The sequence below is a fragment of the Triticum aestivum genome, chromosome 6B (genome assembly GCF_018294505.1).
Source record: "Triticum aestivum cultivar Chinese Spring chromosome 6B, IWGSC CS RefSeq v2.1, whole genome shotgun sequence".
NCBI classification, from domain to species: Eukaryota; Viridiplantae; Streptophyta; class Magnoliopsida; order Poales; family Poaceae; genus Triticum; species Triticum aestivum.
Genome location: NC_057810.1, coordinates 624,334,352 through 624,357,301, shown reverse-complemented (window position 1 = coordinate 624,357,301; position 22,950 = coordinate 624,334,352). Strand labels below are relative to the sequence as shown.

Genomic DNA, 22,950 nt, shown 5'->3' with positions numbered 1-22,950 from the left:
GATGTCTACTACACAATCTTCTTCTTGTAGAAGTTGTTGGGCCTCCAAGTGCAGAGGTTTGTAGGACAGTAGCAAATTTCCCTCAAGTTGATGACCTAAGGTTTATCAATCCGTGGGAGGCTTAGGATGAAGATGGTCTCTCTCAAACAACCCTGCAACCAAATAACAAAGAGTCTCTTGTGTCCCCAACACACCCAATACAATGGTAAATTGTATAGGTGCACTAGTTCGGCGAAGAGATGGTGATACAAATGCAATATGGATGGTACATATAGGTTTTTGTAATCTGAAAATATAAAAACAGTAAGGTAACTAATGATAAAAGTGAGCACAAACGGTATTGCTGCTTCAAAACAAGGCCTAGGGTTCATACTTTCACTAGTGCAAGTTCTCTCAACAATAATAACATAATTAGATCATATAACAATCCCTCAACGTGCAACAAAGAGTCACTCCAGAGTCACTAATAGCGGAGAACAAAGGAAGAGATTATTGTAGGGTACGAAACCACCTCAAAGTTATTCTTTCCGATCAATCCATTGGGCTATTCATATAAGTGTCACAAACAGCCCTAGAGTTCGTAGTAAAATAACACCTTAAGACATCAACCAAAACCCTAATGTCACCTAGATACTTCAATGTCACCTCAAGTATCCGTGGGTATGATTATACGATATGCATCACACAATCTCAGATTCATCTATTCAACCAACACAAAGAACTTCAAAGAGTGCCCAAAAGTTTCTACCGGAGAGTCAAGACGAAAACGTGTGCCAACCCCTATGCATAGATTCCCAAGGCCACAGAACCTACAAGTTGATCACCAAAACATACATCAAGTGAATCAATAGAATACCCCATTGTCACCATGGGTATCCCTTGCAAGACATACATCAAGTGTTCTCAAATCCTTAAAGACTCAATCTGATAAGATAACTTCAAAGGGAAAACTCAATCCATTACAAGAGAGTAGAGGGGGAGAAACATCATAAGATCCAACTATAATAGCAAAGCTCGCGATACATCAAGATCATGCCGAAGCAAGAACATGAGAGAGAGATCAAACACATAGCTACTGGTACATACCCTCAGCCCCAAGGGTGAACTACTCCCTCCTCATCATGGAGAGCACCGGGATGATGAAGATGGCCACCGATGATTGTTCCCCCCTCCGGCAGGGTGCCGGAACAGGGTCCCGATTGGTTTTTGGTGGCTATAGAGGCTTGCGGCGGCGGAACTCCCGATCTAGGTTTCTTTTCGGGGGTTTATGTTTTATAGGAATTTTTGGCGTGGGTCTCACTTCAGGGGGGTCTCCGAGTCATCCACGAGATAGGGGGGCGCGCCCTCCACCCTTGTGGATGGCTCGGGACTCTTCTGGCCAAACTCTTTTACTCCGGGGCTTATTTTGGTCCATAAAAAATCCACAAAAATTGGCACGTCAATTGGACTTCGTTTGGTATTCCTTTTCTATAAAACTCAAAAACAAGGACAAAATAGGTTAATAGGTTAGTCCCAAAAATCATATAAAATAGCATATAAATGCATATAAAACATCCAAGATGGATAATATAATAGCATGGAACAATAAAAAATTATAGATACGTTGGAGACGTATCAGTGCGGGGCAAAGGCAGGGGAGGGTGGCGCTCCCCCTTTCCTTTCTCCCATGAGAGGGAAGGCAGGAGGGGCTAGCCCTCCCCCCTTTCCTTCCCTTAGGGTCTGCTGTCCAAAGAAGGGGCGCACCAGGGGCTGGTCTGTTCCCCCTTTGGCCCATTAGGCCATATCTTTGCCAGGGGTACCCGAAACTCCTTTCCGGTGACCCGATAAGTACCCGGTACCCTCCGAAACACTTCCGATGTCCGAATACTATCGTCCTATATATCAATATTTACCTATCAACCATTTTTAGACTCCTCATCATGTCCGTGATCTCATCTGGGACTCCAAACAACATTTGTTCACCAAATCATATAACTCATATAATACTATATCGTCAATGAACGTTAAGCGTGCGGACCCTACGAGTTCGAGAACTATGTATACATGACCGAGACACCTCTCCGGTCAATAACCGATAGCGGAACCTAGATGCCCATATTGGCTCTTACATATTCTAGGAAGATCTTTATCGGTTGAACCGTTATGACAGCATACGTAATTCCCTTTGTCTATCGGTATGTTATTTGCCCGAGATTCGATTGTCGGTATCTTCATACCTAGTTCAATCTCATTACCGACAAGTCTCTTTACTCGTTCCGTAATACATCACCTCATGACTAACTCCTTAATCATTTGCTTGCAAGCTTATGATGTGTATTACCGAGAGGGCCCAGAGATACCTTTCTGATACTCGGAGTGACAAATCCTATCTCGATCTATGCCAACTCAACAAACACATTCGGAGATACTTATAGAGCATCTTAATGATCACCCAGTCACATTGTGACATTTGATAGCACACAAGGTATTTCTCCGGTATCCGAGAGTTTCATAATCTCATAGTCGAAGGAATATGTATTTGACATGAAGAAAGCAATAGCAATAAAACTGCACGGTCCTTATGCTAAGATAACATGTGGGTCTTCTCCATCACATCATTCTCCTAATGATGTGATCCCGTTATCAAATGAAAACACATGTCCATGGTTAGGAAACATTAACCATCTTTGATCAATGAGCTAGTCTAGTAGAGGCTTACTAGAGACACGATATTTGTTCATGCATTCACACATGTATTTAAGTTTCCGATCAATACAATTCTAGCATGAATAATAAATCTTTATCATGAATAAGTAAATATAAAATAACAACTTTATTATTGCCCCTCCAGGAATGAACAGGACTATACAATCCACTTTGTTGGGATAAACAAAACCTTCAATTAGCTGGGGATGAATAAGGTCTCCATTTGAGGATGAACTCCACTTCTGTCTTTCTTTTTTCATCTGGATTTGAGTTGGATCCATGAACCTACCGAGTGAAATTTAGTCGAGGAGTGTTGTTGACACACGCATTAACAAGAGTTGGACAATTGAGATGCTACAACTTTTATTTATAATTACCAACTAAAAACTAAATGCACATGGCAATCTTTGCTCTCTCTCGAATGACCTATCATGTACTTTTCATGTTGATTCAATTCTTCCTCTATAATCCATTTTATTAAAGTGTAATCATGTCTTTTAGGGACCCATGGATTATAAGTTGCTAAGTTGTATGTTGCTGTTGGTTTATAAGATTAACATAATCACATGGCAACCTGCCCAAACTTTTTTCTTTTTTCTATGCTATCTTCTAAACACTTAATTTCATGATTACTAGCTCACTATGCTTGGACCAGAGAAATAAGTAAGCTGGTGTCACTTGCTTTGAAAAGTTCTCTTATAGAGTCGTCTAAGTATTGAGGTCATTGAAATCTTTAAGTGAGATTATAGTTCGGCATTTTGATAGCTTCTTAACTATTTGGTTTATCGCAATGGTAAAAGGTCATGAAATTCCTCATTAGATGGTTTTATAGGAAGTCACTAATTTAGCATGTGTGAATAAACATATTATGCACCCGCCAAAAAAAAGAATAAATAGATTATATGTGTTGGGGAAAAATAAACAATCCTACATGGGTAATCAACAAAGTATGAGGCGGTCAACAAAAGTCCAACTCCGTGAACAAGGGTCAATCCATTTTCAAATTTCAAGAACATTTTTTAAAACAGTTTTATTTAAAACTAATTAATGATACTCTTAAATCCGAAACAAGAAAATCGGGATTTGGGCCGGGCCATTACATTGCACCGCTATTCCCGTAAAAAAAAACGCGCGGCAGTAAATGGGCCGCTGCCCAACTAGCTCCCGTGGGCATTTGCTCCTCTTCCCCTGTCATATACAAGATGTGTTTGGTTCGCGGGATAGCTTTGAGTGGCTATAGATATCCCTAACCACCTGGCTAGGGATAGCCATTTTTTCTGTTTGGTTGGGTGAGATGCCAAATGGTTAGAGATAGCCATCTAGGCGTTTGGTTGAAGGAATAAAGAGTAGATAGGTTGTTGCAATAACCTCTTTTGTTGAGGTGATGAGATTTCCCTTTAGTAATTTGAGGAAATAATATGCTAGCGAGTATTCACGCCATAAATACTAACTTCAACATCACAAAATAAAATCATTTTTCTTCTTCAAAAATCGCCCATGTGACAATAATATTTGTAGCAATCTGGAAAGCATTTTAACTGAAAAAATGCTGCTGTGACCGTGAAGCATTTTAAATTAGAATTGTTCTACTACTCGTACCACTTCTCTCCTCAATATCTCCTTCATGCAGCTGCTGCTGTAAAGCTAAGTCATCGTTCGCGTGCCTCAAACAAAACAATGCACAAAGAGACAGATCGAGACCCAACAAAATCGGCACCATCCATCCAACTAGCGAGCTCCCATGCGCCATCAGGCCACCATCAGCGCAATTATGCTTGCTCCGTCAGCCACTGTCCACCACAAGCGATCTGCCGCGCGCCCTCATGCCGCCGCCAGCGCAATCAGGCCTGAGAGAGAGAGAGAGAGAGAGAGAGAGAGAGAGGAGGGCGCGTACGTGCCTGGAACTGGCAGCCGCTACCGCCGACGACTCTGCTATTGGTCTGACCGCCGCTCGCCGATCTGGCGCTGTGGTCGCTGACGAGAGAAACGTTTCTGTCCGAGGAGGGGTGAGAGCAAGAGAAAAACGATTCGGGGGTGAGGCGACGAGAGTGGCTGGCGACGTCCGCGACTTTTCGGCGACTGGGGATAGCCACCGTTTTGAGGAATATTCTGCGAATCTCGGCTATCCCCAACCATCCTCATCCTCCCTATCCCCTGAACCAAACGGGTGGCAGCCGCCCTAAAACAAGTCTGTCCCTGTCCCATGAGGGACATCCCGTGATCCAAACGCACGCTACGATTTTCTCTCCCCTGGGCGGCGGCGAAGGGAAGGGAAGAGAGGGGAGCGGCGGCGGGATGGCGAGCGTGTACATACCGGTGCAGGGGACGGAGGAGGAGGTGCGGGTGGCGCTGGACCACCTCCCCGCCGACGCCTCCGACATCCTCGACATCCTCAAGGCCGAGCAAGCTCCGCTCCACCTCTGGCTCATCATCGCGGTAGGTCCCCTCCGCTCTCAGGAGCCCAAGCTTCCCTCGCAACCTTGCTTAGGTCTAGGTCTAGGTCTTCGGCGGCGCGGATAGAGCAACTTCTACGGCTAGGGTTCTGGCGGAGTCTCGCTCCTGCTGACGCGACCCTTTTCAGCTCCGAGGCGGGCTTTCTGAGGGTTTGACCGATGCTGGTAGAATTTCTCCAAATGCGCGTGCGCGTGCGCCTGTCATTCCGTCCTCTGCTTTGACCTGGTTGTTCAGCCGGAGCTATTTCGGCTAGGGGTGATGCTGGTGACGTTTTGGTACCGAGGATACCATCCTGATTCGTTCAGACGGATAAATTTGAGTGGAAGATCTGAAGAAGAGCTTCTTGCTGGGCCAGAGTTTCATAGCTCGAAATCCCAGTACTTACACTCGTGACTTGCGTTTAATCTAAGCTCTAGTTTCATGGTGAAACTTATTATACTTGCAGATACCCTGTCTGGTAATTTTATAGGTAGTTTTCTTGTGAAATCGAACTATCTGGATTAGTACCTATTTTTTCTAAATTACTTCTGGAAATATTGTCACAGAGAGAATACTTCAAGCAAGGGAAGATCGAACAGTTCCGACAGATTTTAGAGGAAGGATCTGGCCCAGGTTATTTTTTTATTACTCTTTTCCTGTACTGTAATTTATTATCTGAACAATAATATCACCTTTGGTTATACCACACCAGTTCAATTTCTCATTGTTGCTTTAAATTTCTGCATAAATCCGCTGTTGTTGAACCATTCCCTCTCCTCTGCAGAAATCGATGATTATTATGCTGATGTGAAGTACGAGCGGATAGCCATCCTTAATGCTTTGGGTGCTTTTCATACTTTCTTGGGAAAGGCTGAGAAAGCACCACAGAAGGAAGTGCATTTCAAAGATGCGACTCAGTACTACAATAGGGCATCGAGGATAGATGAAACTGAACCTTCTACATGGATTGGAAGAGGTTATACCACTTCAGAACATTTCAGAGCTCTCAGATATGTTGTGGTTTATAGTTTCGTGACTCTTATGTGCATCTCTTTATAGCACACTTTCTTCTTTGGTTATGGTTGCGTAGCACTTCATTAAATTAAGTGTAGCATCATCTTAGATGAAGTGACTGTTTGAATTTTTGTTGTTGATAGTTTGATATTTCTGTTTAATGTTGAATGTTGTTGTATTTGTTTGTAGCTTCTCTATCATAGAAACTCAATTTCAGAATCAGAGACATGCTACAAGACATTATATAACTCTGCCTATCTAGTTCGTGATAAACAGAAAGAATGAGTGTTTTTGTGTTCATTAATTCACCAGAACATTGTAAATTTGAATGACACAAGATCAGCAATGTGTTTGTGAAAGTTTTATAGAATATACCTAAACTGTGATGGCATGGGCCCAGTGAGGCCTGGTAGTGTTGCGGCTAGTCCCAAGTGGCTAGTTGAATTTCTGTTACAAATAGCTTGTAATGCTCAGGAATGATCCAAACCCACATGGTTAACCTCTTCAGATGAAGCATGGATGAAAGCCTAAGCGCTGCTTGGTTGGATGTTCTTTGGGTGTTATAGTCATGCAGTTTTGTTCACTTTTACAACCTTGGTTTTATTTGTTGCACCTGCTATGTATTATGTAAGTGTTGGTTTCTCGTACTGGTTTATTAGACTTAGACAAGATCATACAACTGCTCTCTAGAACCTAGGAGTACTGGACTAAAGGGGGGCACTTTATCTACCAGCAAAGTGCTTTGTCATGTTGCTGTTCTGACTAGAGGAGTATGGCTTTTAACATTTTAATTATTGACGTTGCTATCTAGGTCAACTCTGCGTGGCCAAGGGTGAGTTGCAAATGGCATCTGACTCATTCAAGATTGTTTTGGATGAGGATGGGGATAATTTTCCAGCCCTTCTTGGTCAGGTAATTTTCTTCAGGTTTCTGTAATGCTTGTTTTAAACATAAGTATATAATGTGTACTTTTGAATGACTGCAGTTTGCTTTTAGTATTAAAATACTAGAGTGTAAGGGCCTGTTCGGATTCTCTCCAGCTCTGCGCTCCGTTGACTCCACGGGTGAAGCCGGACAGAACGGCCCAGCTCCACAGAGCCGAGATCTAGGATCTGAGCTGACCCCTAGTACGAAACAGTGGAGCTGCTATTTTCTGGATCCTTAGAGCGCGATCAGTGGAGTTGGAGGAAATTACAAAAGTTTGCCACCACTAAGTGAAAAATACCGATTCATTGTACGCCTCTCCTCATCTGGGTTCTCCACCACCTTCTCACTGCCGCATTCTAACCCGCACAGTCTGCCGCTCATGGACAGTGATGATGCGGAGCTTGCACACAGGGGATAGCTGTAGACAATGATTCGTTTTATGCTTCTCTCCTCGAGTTCCTCCATGACCTTCTTGCCGTCCCACTCTCGCCCGCCCTGTTCGGCGAGCCATTCAGTGCACAGGCTTCTAGCATCTTGTCGTCTCCATACAGGGCATTTGCCTACCACCATGAGTGTGCTCGTGTGTGTGGGAGGGAAGAGAGGGACCACATGTGAGAAGAAGAGGCCTACCAAGGGTGTCTATGCAAAATGTTCTTTCATTCAGCTATTTCGGATGGGACCTGTGTCAAGGTGGCGGAGGTTAACGTGCCACGTGAGCAGGTCAAACATGGTCTGAGCTGCTTAGGATCTGTGATGAACAACATACAGATTTTTGGGACCTGAACCTGCACTTTTGAAGTTGTAGGACTAACTTGACACCCCTCAAATAGTTTTAGGACCTCTCATGTATATTATACTAATGAAACTGCAACCTTCATATGCTTGCTCTTTCACTAGAACAAGTTAATCCTTATGCTTTGTTCTATGCTTTGATGCTTATCATATGATCGATAAAGATGTAATAATTTATCGTAGGGACTAACTAAAAGAAGCCTGTGTTAATCATTATTTTTTTGACATATTTCTTATCAGTTGTTCTAATCTCCAAGTTGCAAATATTGTCAGTGCAGGCTTCTGTTTATTTCCTGATGGGTGATACGGAACAACAACACAAGAAAGCTTTGGAATGTTATAAGAACTCACTAGAACTCTACAAGGTTGGAGACAGCTCAAGTTCTTTTGACAATTCCATGATATTTTGCAGTATATGTTATAAATTTCAATCATCTTTCTAGAGAGCCCTGCGGGGATATGCAGATTGTCCTGCTGCTGTAAGGCTTGGTATAGCCTTTTGTCGATACAAACTTGGTCAGCTAGACCGGGCCCGACAAGCTTTTGATCGAGTCTTACAGGCAAGTTTTTTTATCTGTCTCTTGTTTCATGTAGAATAATTGTCTCTTAAGTTAAATTCATGCCTTTATTCACTTACAATTACTTCACAGTTGGACCCTGAAAACTTTGATGCGCTAGTAGCACTCGCGATCATGGACTTGCAAACAAATGAAGGTAAATGCTCTTTACAGACAAGAAATTTCCTTCTCACCTTTTTTCTGATTATTTTCTAAGTATTGCAACTTTGCTATAGCTGGTGAAATTCGCAGTGGGATGGAGAAAATGAGAAGAGCCTTTGAAATTTATCCTTATTGCACTTTGGCACTCAACCACCTGGCCAACCATTATTTCTTTACTGGCCAGCATTTTGTGGTTGAGCAACTGAGTGAGACTGCTCTGTCTTCAAGCAGTCATGGACTACTGAAATCACAATCCTACTATAACTTAGCCAGATCATACCATAGTAAGGTGATGTACCCCATTCATATACCCATTGAATTAGTTGGGTATTATTTCACTTGTTCTCTGTGCTGACACTTTGGATTTCGTTGTTGAGAGTCTAGTTTACAACCCTGAACATGTGATGCATTTTTGACAATTTATCTGAATTCAGGGTGATTTTGAGACTGCTGGACGGTATTATATAGCATCTGTCAAAGAAGTCAATAAACCGCAAGACTTTGTGTTGCCATTTGTTGGTGAGTTTCTTGTTCTCATTCACTTTTTTTCCTTTTTATTTATTTCATGACGTTGTTCTGGTATGCAGTTTTTAGCATTTATGTACCTCCATGTTTCAAGTAGATTAAGTAGTAGTTAAATACTCGCACAATGCTATGGTCAGAAATCACCCAAATCCTTGCAAGTTAACTCCGCTGTTGTTGGGCTAATAATTTAGGGATATTTTTAATAAGGGGGAAGGGAAGGGGGAGGTGGAGAGGGAGAGAGGTGTATAGTAAGTACTCCCTCCGTTCCTAAATATAAGTCTTTATAGAGATCTCAATATGGACTACATACGGATGTATATAGACGTAGTTTAGAGTGTAGATCCACTCATTTTGCTCCGTATGTTGTCCATATTGGAATCTCTAAAAAGACTTATATTTAGGAACGGAGGGAGTAGATTGCTCCAGCAAAAAATGCTGATATTCTGGTAAAAGCACTTCAAAATGTTGTTTCTTAGTAAAGATAGTACAAATGGTGAGTCAGGACAGTTTATATTTTTAGTGGTACTCATAATCAGCAGTAGCATTGCACTGCCTCATCAACAAGCATACCTAATTAATTTCTAATGTCTAAGGCCACACTGATTTGCTAGTTCTGGTCTTCTGGTGTATATGTTAATGTGCTTAGTGTCTTGCAATCAGTTCTCTGTTAGAGCACATATCATAGTTTTTAAGACTGAACCACATAGCATAGTTATTAAGAGTGAGGGAGGCAGGGAGGGGAGAGAGGGGGGGAGGGCTTTGTATCGTTTTCTCTCTTTCATTTTATGCAGTTCTTTTCTGTGTGTTTGAAAGATGTTATACTCTGTACTAGGTTAGGTTCTGTGCTTTGGTTTAATCTGCTAGTGGCTGTAAGTTATTATGCTGTCATACTAAGTTACTGTTATGATTTAATTTGCTGTTATCTTAAGTTAGGGTCGTATCTATGAAGTCGCCTCGCCATATGCTTTAATAAGTGTTACAAATTTATGAAGGGGGTCGGTTGCCACAAAATGCATCATGCCTAAAAACTATACCACATAGATATTTAGCTTAAAAAGGTCAGTTGCTGCTTGTGTGGTTTGTCCCTCTATTGTTGTCAGTTATCAGTGCATATCGTGCGTCCAGCATCAACTGATAAACTACATGCTTTGTTTCCTAAAGATAGTACAAATGGTACAACCGTAAACTGCCTAGGGGCAGGAATGTAAATGCACATTACCGCTGTAAGCAGGGAGGCACCCCTCGTTTGTGCTTGGAGACTCTTGCAAGAAAGACCAATATATTATCTGCACTTCTTGCTATTCTGTCTACGACGTGCGTCGAGATTATTGCACATGCTGGTGTCATACGCATATCATAGTCTCGATCTCTTGATCCGCTCCCCATGCACTCTGTTTGGTCATGTAGCCGAACCAAGGTGCCACAAGTTCATTGTTCGGTGAGTACTCACCATAGTTACTGCATATCATGGGAATTACCGAACGAGAAGTGATGTCATGAGGAACATCCGATGTCGCTGACAATTGTCCGAGCACATGCCTTAATTATTGTCGACAGTCGGCCTTGTGTGTGTATGAGAACATCAAGTTGAGAGCCATGCCGCCTAAAGGAAATGAATACAAGAAGTTTATTGGTTCCATATATGTACGGCAAGTGAGATAAGCATCTCTGCCTGAGGCATTGAACTACTTAGTGATTGAACGGAATATGCAATCACTGATTGGGCTTGCGGGTACATCGGCGATGTAGAATGGATCACATCCCACATTGATGGGACTTATGTTTGTGATTCGAAGGAGAATCTAATATATGTGAGGTCTCGTAAACTCCTTAGTTGTGAGCCATCTCTCTGAGATGAACTCATCAGTTACTTGCGAAGGGCAAACAATCATGGATAGTATAGTAACTATGGTGGTTATGAATTAATAGAACCCTCAAGGTAAAGCAAGCAGTGTGAGGTCTGATAAAAATCCTGGCAAGTTGGCCAGAAGAAACCCATGTCATTTACAGTAGGTACTCATATCTCATCATCAGTTATGTGTTTATTGTCTTTCTATTGATTTGCTAGTTATAAATGAAATAGTGCCATCTATTTAAAATACATGATATACTTGTCTCTTGATCGATATTTCAGGTGATACTTGGGCACACCCGTACTTTTTTCCATTTTAGAATATTTTATTGTGTATTTTGTTGCTGTTTTGTGACACTTGTGACCTGAACCAGGCCTTGGTCAAATACAATTAAAATTCGGTGACTTCAAACGTTCCTTAGCTAGCTTCGAGAAAGTGCTGGAGGTACACCCTGAAAATTGTGAAAGTTTGAAGGTAAGATGTGTTTCTAATCAAAATTGTTCCAAAGCATTCCATTTGATTATGAATGAAATGATTTATGTTGCTTGTGCTAGGCTATTGGGAACATCTATGCAAACTTGGGTGAGAATGACAAAGCCATAGAAACCTTTAAGAAGGTTACACGGATTGATCCAAAAGATCACCAGGTAGTCATTTGTCTATTTGTCCTTTTTAGTGAATAATTTGTAAATCACCAACACATCGATTTTGTACAATTGTATCACTGTTGCCTGTTACAAAAACCCTACACTAACTGAATTTGTATTCACTTGGATGTTGTGATATTGATGATTAAGAATCAGGAATGCCAATCTTGGATGCATATGTGAACTAGGATGTCTTGACCTAGGAAATTTCATTGGTAGTTGCGCATGCTAAATTGTAGATGCCACACACACACACCTTTTATTGCAGCTCGTAGGTTCGAGGGAATTTTTCAGTTTGAATTTGATTCACAAAACGCGCAGTCTACTTGTCCTAACTAATAATTCCTCTAAAGATTCCTGTTGTTCGATGATTAGATGAAAATATGGAATTTATTGTAGCAGCAGTTATTACCAGGTCATGCAAATTTGTAGATATTGTTTCATTGATGTTGAGGAATACTGCAAGAGTCACACTTTTTATTTGCTGTAGAAAGAGGTATACATTCATTCTATTTGGTTTCCAAACATAAAATGTACAGTATTTGTACATCAGTTACTCCCTTGTTTCACTGCATCCCTTCATGGCCTTAGGATTCTCTGTTTCAAGTGAGCGAATCAAGAATGTAGTTACGGCAATTTTTTCCAGTCTCTGCCCTACTTATGTGCTCTAGAAGAGTGTACAACAATGATGTATTCCTTCAAGCACTGGCTTGAAATGCCTTCAAGAGAATGGAAATTGCAAGGTCGTCCTGTCCCTGGTACTGATACATGTGTGGATTCTAGCGTAAGTTCATAACCACGTCTTTGACGAAAGAAACCTGTACTGATACATGTGTTTTCTATCGTAAGGTTGTCCTGTCCCTGGTACTGATGCATGTCTGATACATGCGATGCACACTATAGCAAAAAAACGGGGAGGAGCTCGGCCGCACGGCGGTGGAACGAGGAACCCTAGCTTTTCGAGTTCTTTCTGTGTCCATGTTTAGTTAATGCAATAGAGCAGAGAGAGATGGAGAGGCAGCGCGCTCAGTGGCATCTGTGCTGTAAATAAGCCAAATATTAGTGGCAAAGACATATAACGCTTCGTTTTTAAGTGAAGAAGCTCGGGAAGGACAGCTTTTTTCAACAGAAAGCCCCTACAAAGCCGAAACAAACACAGCCTAAAGCATCACATGAAAGGTTAACTGGAGTCAAGTGATCTAAACTTCTGCTCCTTTTTGATATTTGATCATGTACTTATGTGAAGTTTGGACGCTTATTTAATAATCCCATCTTCCTGTACTACCTCTGTTGCATTATTCAATACATGGTTCGGTCATATGTCTGATGTTGTAGTTCCAATGTTTGTTTTTTGCATATAATCTTGTTGATTAATTCATTATGCAGGCATTTGTTGAACTCGGTGAATTGTTGGTAGAATCTGATTGGGCTGCTGCCATGGAATACTTAAAGACAGTAAGGCTCTTCAACTAGCTATATGTTTATTGTGTTGACCGGTGCCAAGTTGGAGCTTTTAAAATGCTGTTTTCCCCCTTCTATCAAACTTGTGTACGTGTTTCCGAATTAGGATTAATCACTGAACTTTGTTTCTTAGAATCTTATAATCCACAAATGTATGATTAATATAAAAAACAAAGGTTAACACTACAGAATGTGGATTCATTTAATTATAGGCTTCATCACTCTATCAGCTTAGGTTCTTCTTCCGCTAGATTACCAGTGTATTGGCTGTGGAGTTGAAACCGGCTTTCTCCTAAAAGTTGAGTTGTTCTATCGTGCTGCATCACCTACTCTCTAGGGTCAATTCTGGCAGGATTGGCACATGAAACTATATGTGCTTCTCTTCGAACTTTGAAATTGGTTTGCAGCGTGAAAAACCATATACTTGGTTGTGTTGGCTGGTGATTATAGGTTATCTAAAGTGGATTATTTGGCCATGATTTGCATATTGGCATGGCAGATCATGCATCATTTGCACACGTTGGTGATGCTAGGTTAGCTAAGGCTGGCATTCTGGCTATGATCTTCGTATTGGCGTGGCAAATGTTTGCTGCATTATGTTTGTTGCTGCATGTTAACTACTTCGTTGATCAAATGCATGCGTATTTTACTTGATTATTAAAAAGGAAACATATTTTACTCCCCAGAAGCATTGGCTTTGTCTATTTAGCTTCCTATAAACTCCTTTTGGACCCACATAATCCCCTGAACTCCTAATACTGGGCCACTTCATCTGGCATATCCTAGTTTTGCCACCATCCACCACAAATGGATGCTGCTATCATAATCTACATATCCTCCCTCCGTGTTCCTTTCACATGGCTCGGTTGGACAGGGGGTAGGAAGAAGACGTGGAGATTTGATGATGTCAGTATCCATTTTGTGCTTAAAAGTCGCAGAACCAGGTGTTATGGCAGCCCATGTGGCAATACCACCGTCCACGCTATCAATCCGGCTAAGCAAAACCAGGTTCGACTGGTAGTTGAACTGGTACCGTAACATGGGTTTGTCAAGTTGATCAATAGAAAGTTTGGCGGATTAAAGACGATTAAACGGACACCATTTGATACTTCAAGGGAGCTCATAATCTACTTCTTATAAGATGTGATCTTATCTAGCATTTCTCAGGCACATCAGGTTTGACTGGTTACTGAATAGGTACTTCAGGTTTGACTGGTTACTGAATGGGTACTGAAACATGAGGTTGTTAAGTTGATCGATAGAAAGCTTAGGGGATTAATACTATTAAATGGACTAGATGTTCTCCTTATAATACATAATCTTATCTAGCATTTCTCAGGCATGTACTCTCCTAAGGAAGGCAGGAGAGAAAATACCGGTTGAATTGCTCAATGGAATTGGACTTCTTTATTTTGAGAAGGCAGAGTTTGAGGTTTGTTTACTGTTATACATATAACATTGTGTTTACATTTTCATGTATATACCTGAAAGTACCTCTTTTGTTCATGCTTTCAGTTGGCTGAGCAAAGTTTTAAGGAAGCTCTAGGAGACGGTATCTGGGTTTCAATTATGGATGGGACTGCTGGTAGTTCCATAGCAAACTGGAGTGTGCAGTACAGGGATCAGAGTTTTTTTCACCAACTTGAAGAAAGCGTACCTCTTGAATTACCCTGCGATAAAGTCACCACATTGTTTAACTATGCAAGATTATTGGAAGAGCTTCATGATACTGTGAAAGCCAGCCTCCTTTACCGTCTCATTATTTTCAAGGTACTGTGGTGTCATCCTCAAAACCCTTCCTGAGAGTCCATTCTCTCCGTCTCTCATTTACTTATCTTACAGTACAAATGTAACCAGGGATGAAAGCATGCTTTGAAAGAACATGAAAACAGTGAAACTGTAACCTTCACTTTTTCTTACTTCTTGTTCCTGATGTTTATTGCATCTGCAATCTGCACACAATTTTGTCTGTCATTTCTGATGTTTAGAGTCACCTGCTTGCGTGCATATGCCTTCATGTGTGACTTTGTTTTTTTCAGCTTCTCTAAAACTTGCAGCCAGTTACCTTTAGTTTCATTTGTATTGGTCTTCTCTTGATATAGTTGAGATACCATTGCCATGTTTACCCCATCCAGCACAGATGTATTGGTTACATTGTTTTGCTAGTGATTGAAAGCTCATTTTATGAGAATTTATCTTTTCTATCAGGATATTATGCATATATTCCTTAGTCAGTAACTATGATTCTTTTTTGTGTAGTTCCCATTCTTTTTTCAGTTAATACTATGTTCTTACTTCTGTTTGCCCTTACTGTTCTCGGAATTAACTAGACACTGGTTAGTGTCAAAGCTAGTCGAAGAGCCTTACGAACATTTTTTGTTTGATGTTGCTTACATTGTCTAGAAAAAGTTCATGTTCACAAGCTGCCTTGCGCTGTTCTATTTAAAAAGATCTGTCGTCCACATCATGTCATATCGATGCTTTCTTCTTCTAAGACACAATGACATGCAGTCAGGTGCGTGCTCAAGGAAAAATAGATAAGTCTACATGAAAAAAAGCTCTTAATATTATGTTTTCGATAGAAGTTGGCCCCCAAATAACTATCACAAGTACAGACCCTGAGGAAGTGAAGTTCCTGATTTGTATAAGTATCATTATGAGAAAACTTCCCTACGAAATGTTAAAGTGACAAGTATTCGTGATTTATTTTGGAATTGCTGTATTGGGCATTGGTTTCCTAATAGACTTCTAAAATAGATCTCTGTAGCATTATTGTGTGATGCAGGATTCTCTGTGCAACAATGAAGACAATCTTTTGTATTTGTAGTACACTTGTATTAATATTCTAATCCCCTGTTTTCTTTACTAATAATAACAGTACCCGGACTACATTGATGCCTATCTGAGGCTAGGGTCTATTGCAAAAGAAAAAAACAATATTCAACTGAGCATTGAGCTGGTAAGTACTGATGCTTACATTTGTTGTTCTTCTTAACTGAGAATAATAATGGTTTATTTGTTTCTAGATAGGTGATGCTCTAAAGATAAATAGTAAGTATCCAAATGCACTGTCTATGCTTGGAAGTCTTGAACTCCAGAGTGATGAAACCTGGCTCACTGCGAAGGAACATTTCCGTGATGCTAAAGATGCTACTGACGGAAAAGACCCATACTCTTGGCTTCAGCTGGTATGTGAGCCTACTTCACTCTAGTAGATTTTTGAATGACCGTGGTAGAATTTAATAAGTAAATCCCTTGCATCCTGAGTTATTTGTTTGCAGTTCACAATTACTGTTGAATTAATATAGCTTGTCATGACAGTGCGTCATATTTTCCTTTTATGAATTGGCTGCTCCCTGCTGGCAGGATAAAATGCGTCAAGTAATTTAGACCATTAGTGTATCACCAAATTTAGTGATTTGTTAGGCTTAGATATATAACTCGTCTCCTTGTATTTCCATTTTCCAACAGTTCTACAATAGCTGGTCATTGTAATACAGAATTTTCACTGTAAATGACTTGTTACTTCATTCTTCTCCGACTGATCAACTGCATGTGTTGTTACAGGGCAACTGGAACTACTTTGCTGCCAATCGCCCTGAGAAGAAGGCCCCGAAATTCGAGGCTACTCATCGGGAGAAAGCAAAGGAACTTTTTTTGAATGTATGATATGTTACACTAGCTATTATTCCCAGTTATCTTCTCAAATTCATCAAGTCTTTGAGGTTTTCATGCAATAGATTCTGTTCCTTCATATTTGCTACTACAGAAATAGACCCCACAAACTGTTCTTCAGCAGGTGTCTTTTGTTTCGGTGATTGTGTGTAGGCATCATTAGGCATGTATTATACATGTTCGTTTATATCCACCATTTGTGTTGATGCTCAGAATGGCTTGTCTTGATTGGATCTCTCAGGAACATCTTCCGTAATTTATGTTCCCTGAAGTTCATCTGTGATCATTGCTTATTGTTTAAGATAGAACCGACTATTCTTGGTCCTGATGCCAGCTTGTTGTTTCTACTGTTGATAAGCTTTTTGTTTGTTTGTTTAGTAGCACTTCAGGCTAACAAAGACTTAGCAGGCAAATTGTTCTGTGATCCTTTGTACACGAATCAAATGCTACATTTAATCTATTTTAAACTCCAGTAATTATATTTCTAGCACGATTTCTCATGTTCTTTATTTCCTTAATGCCATCTTTTTAAAAGTGTAGCAAATGCTTAGTTTTTAATTTCTCTTAGTTTTCTAGTAAAACAGTAGTTTAGTTTAAACTCCTGTCTCCATATTTAATGTATTTTGGAGATTAAATCACTGAATTAGGCAATCATATTTGTTTTAAAGAGTAAACAACTCTCCGTTTGGAATGGAACACTTCTACGACTTCGTACATGATCATTGATCAAGTTATGATATTCACTGCGTAAAGTCAAAAGCTTAGGAATTTGAATGCCATAATTTGTAGTGTCTAGTGTGAGAGTGATATTTGTAGTAGGATATCAGGACATCTAGCAAGCTCTTTATTGATTTGTAATGTTACACTTTCGTCATGTTTGCCTCAAATCTCACAGTTGTATTTCTACAGAAATATAATGGCATGCTATTTAATAAGTCAAGTTGAAAACTTAGGAAGTTGGTTGGTACATATTTTAGTTTGAGTTCCAGAGTCATACGCCATCCAGCGAGATGTGATGAATGATGATAACATTTTCTTTTCTGGAGAATTGTAAATAAAGAGGCAACTGAATTGGATGCACTTTGATTAAATTTCTTTTGCACGAGAGCATTAATTTCTTGGAACCACAAAGCAAATGTGTGGTTGAAAGCAAATAATGTACTGCAGTTTGAGGAATTGGTGATGGTATGATCTCTTTAAGTGCCGGTTTGCTCACTGTTGGGATCTTAATCTCTGATTCAGGTACTAAAGCAGAACCATGGTAATATGTTTGCTGCAAATGGTCTTGGAATCTTACATGCTGAGAAAGCCCAATGGGATATTGCGAAGGAGTTATTTACACAGGTTAGAAAGGGAAAACAATATTCATTACTCTATATGACAAACTGTGAACTTTAATAAAGTGCATCATCAATTTGATATTAGGTACATGAAGCTGCATCAGGAAGTATATTTGTTCAGGTACCTGATGTATGGATCAATTTGGCCCACATATATTTTGCTCAAGGCCTGTTTCAACAAGCAGTTAAAATGGTACTCTCTCTCTCTCTCTCTCTCTCTCTCTCTCAGATGAATGAAGTTCCTAATTCCTTTTCTTGCAGTACCAAAACTGTGCGCGGAAGTTCTTCTACAACACAGATGCAACTACACTCCTATACCTTTCCCGAACACATTATGAAGCTGAGCAATGGCAAGACTGCCGGAAATCTTTGCTGAGAGCTATACATTTGGCTCCATCAAATTATTTATTACGGTTTAATGTTGGCGTTTCAATGCAGAAGTTTTCTGCTTCTACTCTACAGAAGACAAAACGAACAGTTGATGAGGTCAGTACTGATACTTTTCTTTGCCTGGTTTCTGATTCTTTGATTTATGAAGTAAGAGAAAAAAGGTAATACCACCCAAATCTCCCTAGTTTTCGTATATACCATGTGGCTCATTTCAATATCCTCCAAACTCCACATTTCTCTCCATTATCCAGCTTTCTGAGGCGATCCGCCATCCCTGTGTTTTTTAGGGAGAAGTCGTTTTTGGTTTGAAGGCTGACGGTGGCACTGCTCTTTTTTTTGGGGTGATAATTGGACTGATCAACTTTTGTGGAGAAGAATCCTTTGGCTGCATTCTCTTGCCCTTGATAATCTGGTCTCGGTCCATGATGTGCTTACCACCCAAGACTCTTTTTGGATATATTCCACCTCCCTTTCCAGCCAGGCTTTTGTTGAATTCCATGAGTTCAGACATTTCCTGGTCAGCTTGCATCTTTTCCTGTATGCTGCCTATTCTTTGTCCTTCTCATGGGGTTAACTTTCTCATCTTCAGAAATCTACAAGGCTCATTTTCAGAACCTCCAAGCTCCATCCTTCACCTCTTGCCATGGAATTCCAAGTGCTCCCCTAAGCTCAAAGGCTTTTGCCTGGCTCCTCCTGAATGAGAAACTTAACACCAAGGACATGCTTCAACATTGCCAGTTTAATTCCTCTGGGGGCTCCATTTGCTCTCTGCCAATCTAACTCCTTCAAAGCTAATCACCTCTCCTTAGCTTCAGCTCCTCATGCTGGCAGTCTCTCAGACTTCGCTTTGATATCCACATTTCATCCATGGAGGAGATTGTTTCCCAGGCGAAACTTATGATCAGCAAGCCTTTCTTCCTTGAGATTCTTGTGTTTGCGGTGTGGAATATCTGGAAGCAGAGAAATGCTAAAGTATCTGATAGCATTACTCCTGGTATGTCCTCTTGGTTGTTTAACTTCAAGAGGGGTCTCTTCTTTCTTACAGAATGAAGGATTAGCTTGCCGCCTCTCTGAGGCTCTGGCTGGATTGGCTTGATTCTAGCCCTAGTCCTTCTGTCTAGTTTCCCCTTTTGTACAATCCCTCCCCCCCCCCCCCCCCCCCCCCACTCCTGCTATTATTAATAAAATCCCCTGTTAAGATCTATACCAAACTTTTCCGTGCTGCAAGCTACAGAAGACGAGACTACTGTAATGTTTTGGCAATATAAATTGGGTAGTCCCATCTACAGACTTATTATAGCATAGATCTGACCCTGATATGCTGAAAGATGGTATTATGAATTACAGGCTTGCAGCTCTATTATAGGGAATAAAAGCCTCATGGCAGTTTTTTTCCTTCACTAAATAGATCGCTTCTTTTAGAGGCCATCGCCCACCTTCTTGTTTAAGATATGACAATCTATCATCTTGTATGTACTCTTTACTAACCACAGAACTCATTTTTGCTGCATGCTTTCTTTTTCTAGGTTCGTGCAACAGTCTCTGAACTTCAGAACGCCATTAGAGTGTTCAGTCTGTTGTCTGTTGCATCAACCTACCATTCCCATGGTTTTGATGAGAGGAAAATAGAAACTCATGTCGAGTATTGCAGACATTTGCTTGATGCTGCTAAGGTTCATCGTGATGCTGCTGAACAAGCTGAGAAGCAAACCAAGCAAAAATTGGAAGTTACCCGTCAAATTGCTTTAGCTGATGAAGCTCGCCGGAGGGCTGAAGAGCAGAGGAAATTCCAGGTCCTGTTCTTGCTGCATGTATTTCATCATAAATGTCTGTTTGTGTTTGAAAATATTATATGCTTATGGCTAATGTGGTGCTGGTAACAGTTAGAAAGAAGGAAGCAAGAGGACGAATTAAAGCAAGTAATGCAACAGGAGCAGCACTTTGAGCGTGTCAAGGTATTTTTATATATTACCATGCGTGTTTCAATGAGAGCTATAGTTGTCAATGGGTTCGTTCATAAGTGTTAAAGAATGATTCAAATCTACCCGTGAAATCGGCCTATACAAAGTTTTGAGCTAGAGCTACTAGACTTGCCTGCACGTACCAAAAATGAACTAGCATCCTTCCATCGGTTTTGGTCGGGTTGATTACAACCTGAGATTGAACACGGCTGTTCTTTGTTCGCCAAGGAGGACCACCTGTGATATGCCACTCCATTATTGAGATATGCTTGTTGGTATTGGCCCCAGGCCATTTGCGCCTACAGAAGACATAGTTTCTTTATACTGTGATGTGACACATTTTTATGGTTGCTTATGTGGAAAAGACTATTCAATCACAAATAAGTTGCAATGTTTCCTCATGCTATTTGGAACCCTTTGGGAACAAGTTTCTCTATAGTATCTGTATTCTCATCTCGCACTATTGCATCACTGAATAATAGGCACTTTATCGGGAAATCAGTCAATAGTCTTCCAAGAATTTGTTATGTATAGCAATGGTGACAGACCATATTTTTCTTGTCCATTGTGTGAAAATCTGCTTTTGATCATGCAACATAAGTACCTAACCCAGGATTAGTTTCTCCAAAGCTGTAATGTCACAAGCACATTTGGTTTTTGCCTGACAGCTTAAAGCATGAGTTGACAATGTACTGTTTCTCATTAGGAACAATGGAAAACATCCAACAACACCCCTGGTAAGAGAAAAGATAGGTCCAGGAATGAAGATGAAGATGGGGACAGTGGGAAGAAGAGGAGGAAGGGTGGCAAGAGAAGGAAGGATCAGAAGACAAAGATGCAATACGAAGATGATGAAGAAGATCAATACAGAAATGAACCAGACGAAGATGATTATGCAAACATGTCAAGGGATCCTGGCGGTGACAAACCAGAGAAAGCCCCAGATCACCTTCTTGCGGCTGCTGGTCTTGAGGATTCTGACGCCGAAGATGAAACGGTTAGGGTTCCTATTTCTTTCCCATAAAGTCAAAATACATTTATTTCTGCATCCAAGTTTGCTTGTTTTTCCTTTGGGGAGCTTTGATGTCTGTTTCCTGCTATGCAACGGAAGTTATTTTGCTCCATACATATGTGATTTAAACTGTTCATGCTCATCAGTGCTTTGGTGCAAAGTTGCCTTCATCTACTCTTTTGTATTGTAGGGTCATCCTCAATCCGTGATAGAGCGGAAGAGACGAGCATGGTCAGAATCTGACGACGAGGAACCAGTGCAGCGATCAGTGCAACCTACTACTAGCCCAGGCCCGAATGATCTGAGTGAATGAAATAAGTAGAAGGACAAAGCTCGCTCTTGACAGTGATGATACATTAGGTTATGATGTTGTAGAAGTCCCAACAGTTTAATTTACTTTTGGGCTGTAACAAAATAATTTCTGTGGTAGTTTTTTTAGGGAATTCGCAGTAGTTCTAGAGCTAAGAAAAGATAAACCTTAAGGGCCATGTTTGCCCCATACTAACCGAAGCACTGTATCCAATTCATGATACGTTTCTACGTTATCCTGTAGTATGTTTTATGAGTATCCTGTCTTTTCTGGTCTGGGCTTGTGTTGTAGTTTTTGCGGGGTGCTCCGTGTTAAGGGTGGAAATGCAAAAGCTAGCAACTTTTTGAAATAAAACTACGTTCCAGGTATGTGTGAGGCCACTTCATACCCTCACCTGCCCTTCTTGAGCTTACCCATCATCCTTGTCCATATTTGCCAACGGGTGCAATTTATTACCATACCCATTACTTGACAGGATACATATACCTGCGGGTAAAATTACCTATGTTTGCAAAACATCAATTTGAAGAACTCATATCAACACATACTTATAAACAACACATTTAATAAACAACATCATTTCTTGCAAACAACAACACGTCAAAGCAACATCACATAGTCATAAATGTTAACTCATAATCATATATTTTGAGTTCACAAATTCATGACAAAGTGTAGAGATAATTTGCCCATATTTGTATGATCCCATACCCACTTTACCCGATGGGTTTCAGATTTCCTTATTTATATACCCATGGGTAACTTTTTGTTCTATGCCTTTACTCTAATAGGATTTTTACCTGTAGGGCAGGTGGGTAATAGGTACCCATTGCCATTTTTAGATGCATAATTGTGCTTCCTGAGGTGGGGCATATCAAAACTGGAAAGGGAAAACAGGAAAATCAGTACAATCCTCTCTCCTTTCATGTGTCGAACGCGGGGCGGAGATCGGCCTTGTTGTGATCCCCACAAGGCTTGCCTCTTATCCATCAGACTAGTCCTACACCATTGGATAGTGATTTGGGCAGTCCTACGTGGAGCACACAAAACCATGCTTCCCAAAAATAAAATCACGATTGTGCTTCCACTTGAAGCATGAAATGTGCTTACCGAAAAGTGAAAGACGGAGTTGCGCTTGCCAAAAAGTGAAAATCAGAGTTCTGCACCGCGTGAAGCACACTTGTGCTTCCGTGCGAAAATCCCCCT

At 40.7% G+C, this 22,950-nt stretch overlaps 1 protein-coding gene across 1 annotated transcript; it reads left to right on the top strand.

The window, feature by feature from the left end:
* The first annotated feature begins 4,831 nt into the window (after nucleotides 1-4,831).
* On the top strand, nucleotides 4,832-22,019 carry LOC123138363 (protein CTR9 homolog). Its single transcript, XM_044558327.1, has 24 exons — nucleotides 4,832-5,121; nucleotides 5,685-5,751; nucleotides 5,903-6,094; nucleotides 6,944-7,044; nucleotides 8,130-8,216; nucleotides 8,295-8,411; nucleotides 8,502-8,565; nucleotides 8,645-8,859; nucleotides 9,005-9,089; nucleotides 11,322-11,422; nucleotides 11,503-11,595; nucleotides 12,982-13,050; nucleotides 14,396-14,488; nucleotides 14,572-14,826; nucleotides 15,935-16,015; nucleotides 16,083-16,244; nucleotides 16,624-16,719; nucleotides 17,974-18,075; nucleotides 18,157-18,264; nucleotides 18,333-18,557; nucleotides 19,988-20,254; nucleotides 20,345-20,416; nucleotides 21,129-21,419; nucleotides 21,625-22,019. The coding sequence occupies exons 1-24, from the start codon at nucleotides 4,981-4,983 to the stop codon at nucleotides 21,745-21,747; spliced, it is 3,207 nt and encodes a 1,068-aa protein (XP_044414262.1). The 5' UTR covers nucleotides 4,832-4,980; the 3' UTR covers nucleotides 21,748-22,019.
* Nucleotides 22,020-22,950: the final 931 nt, after the last annotated feature.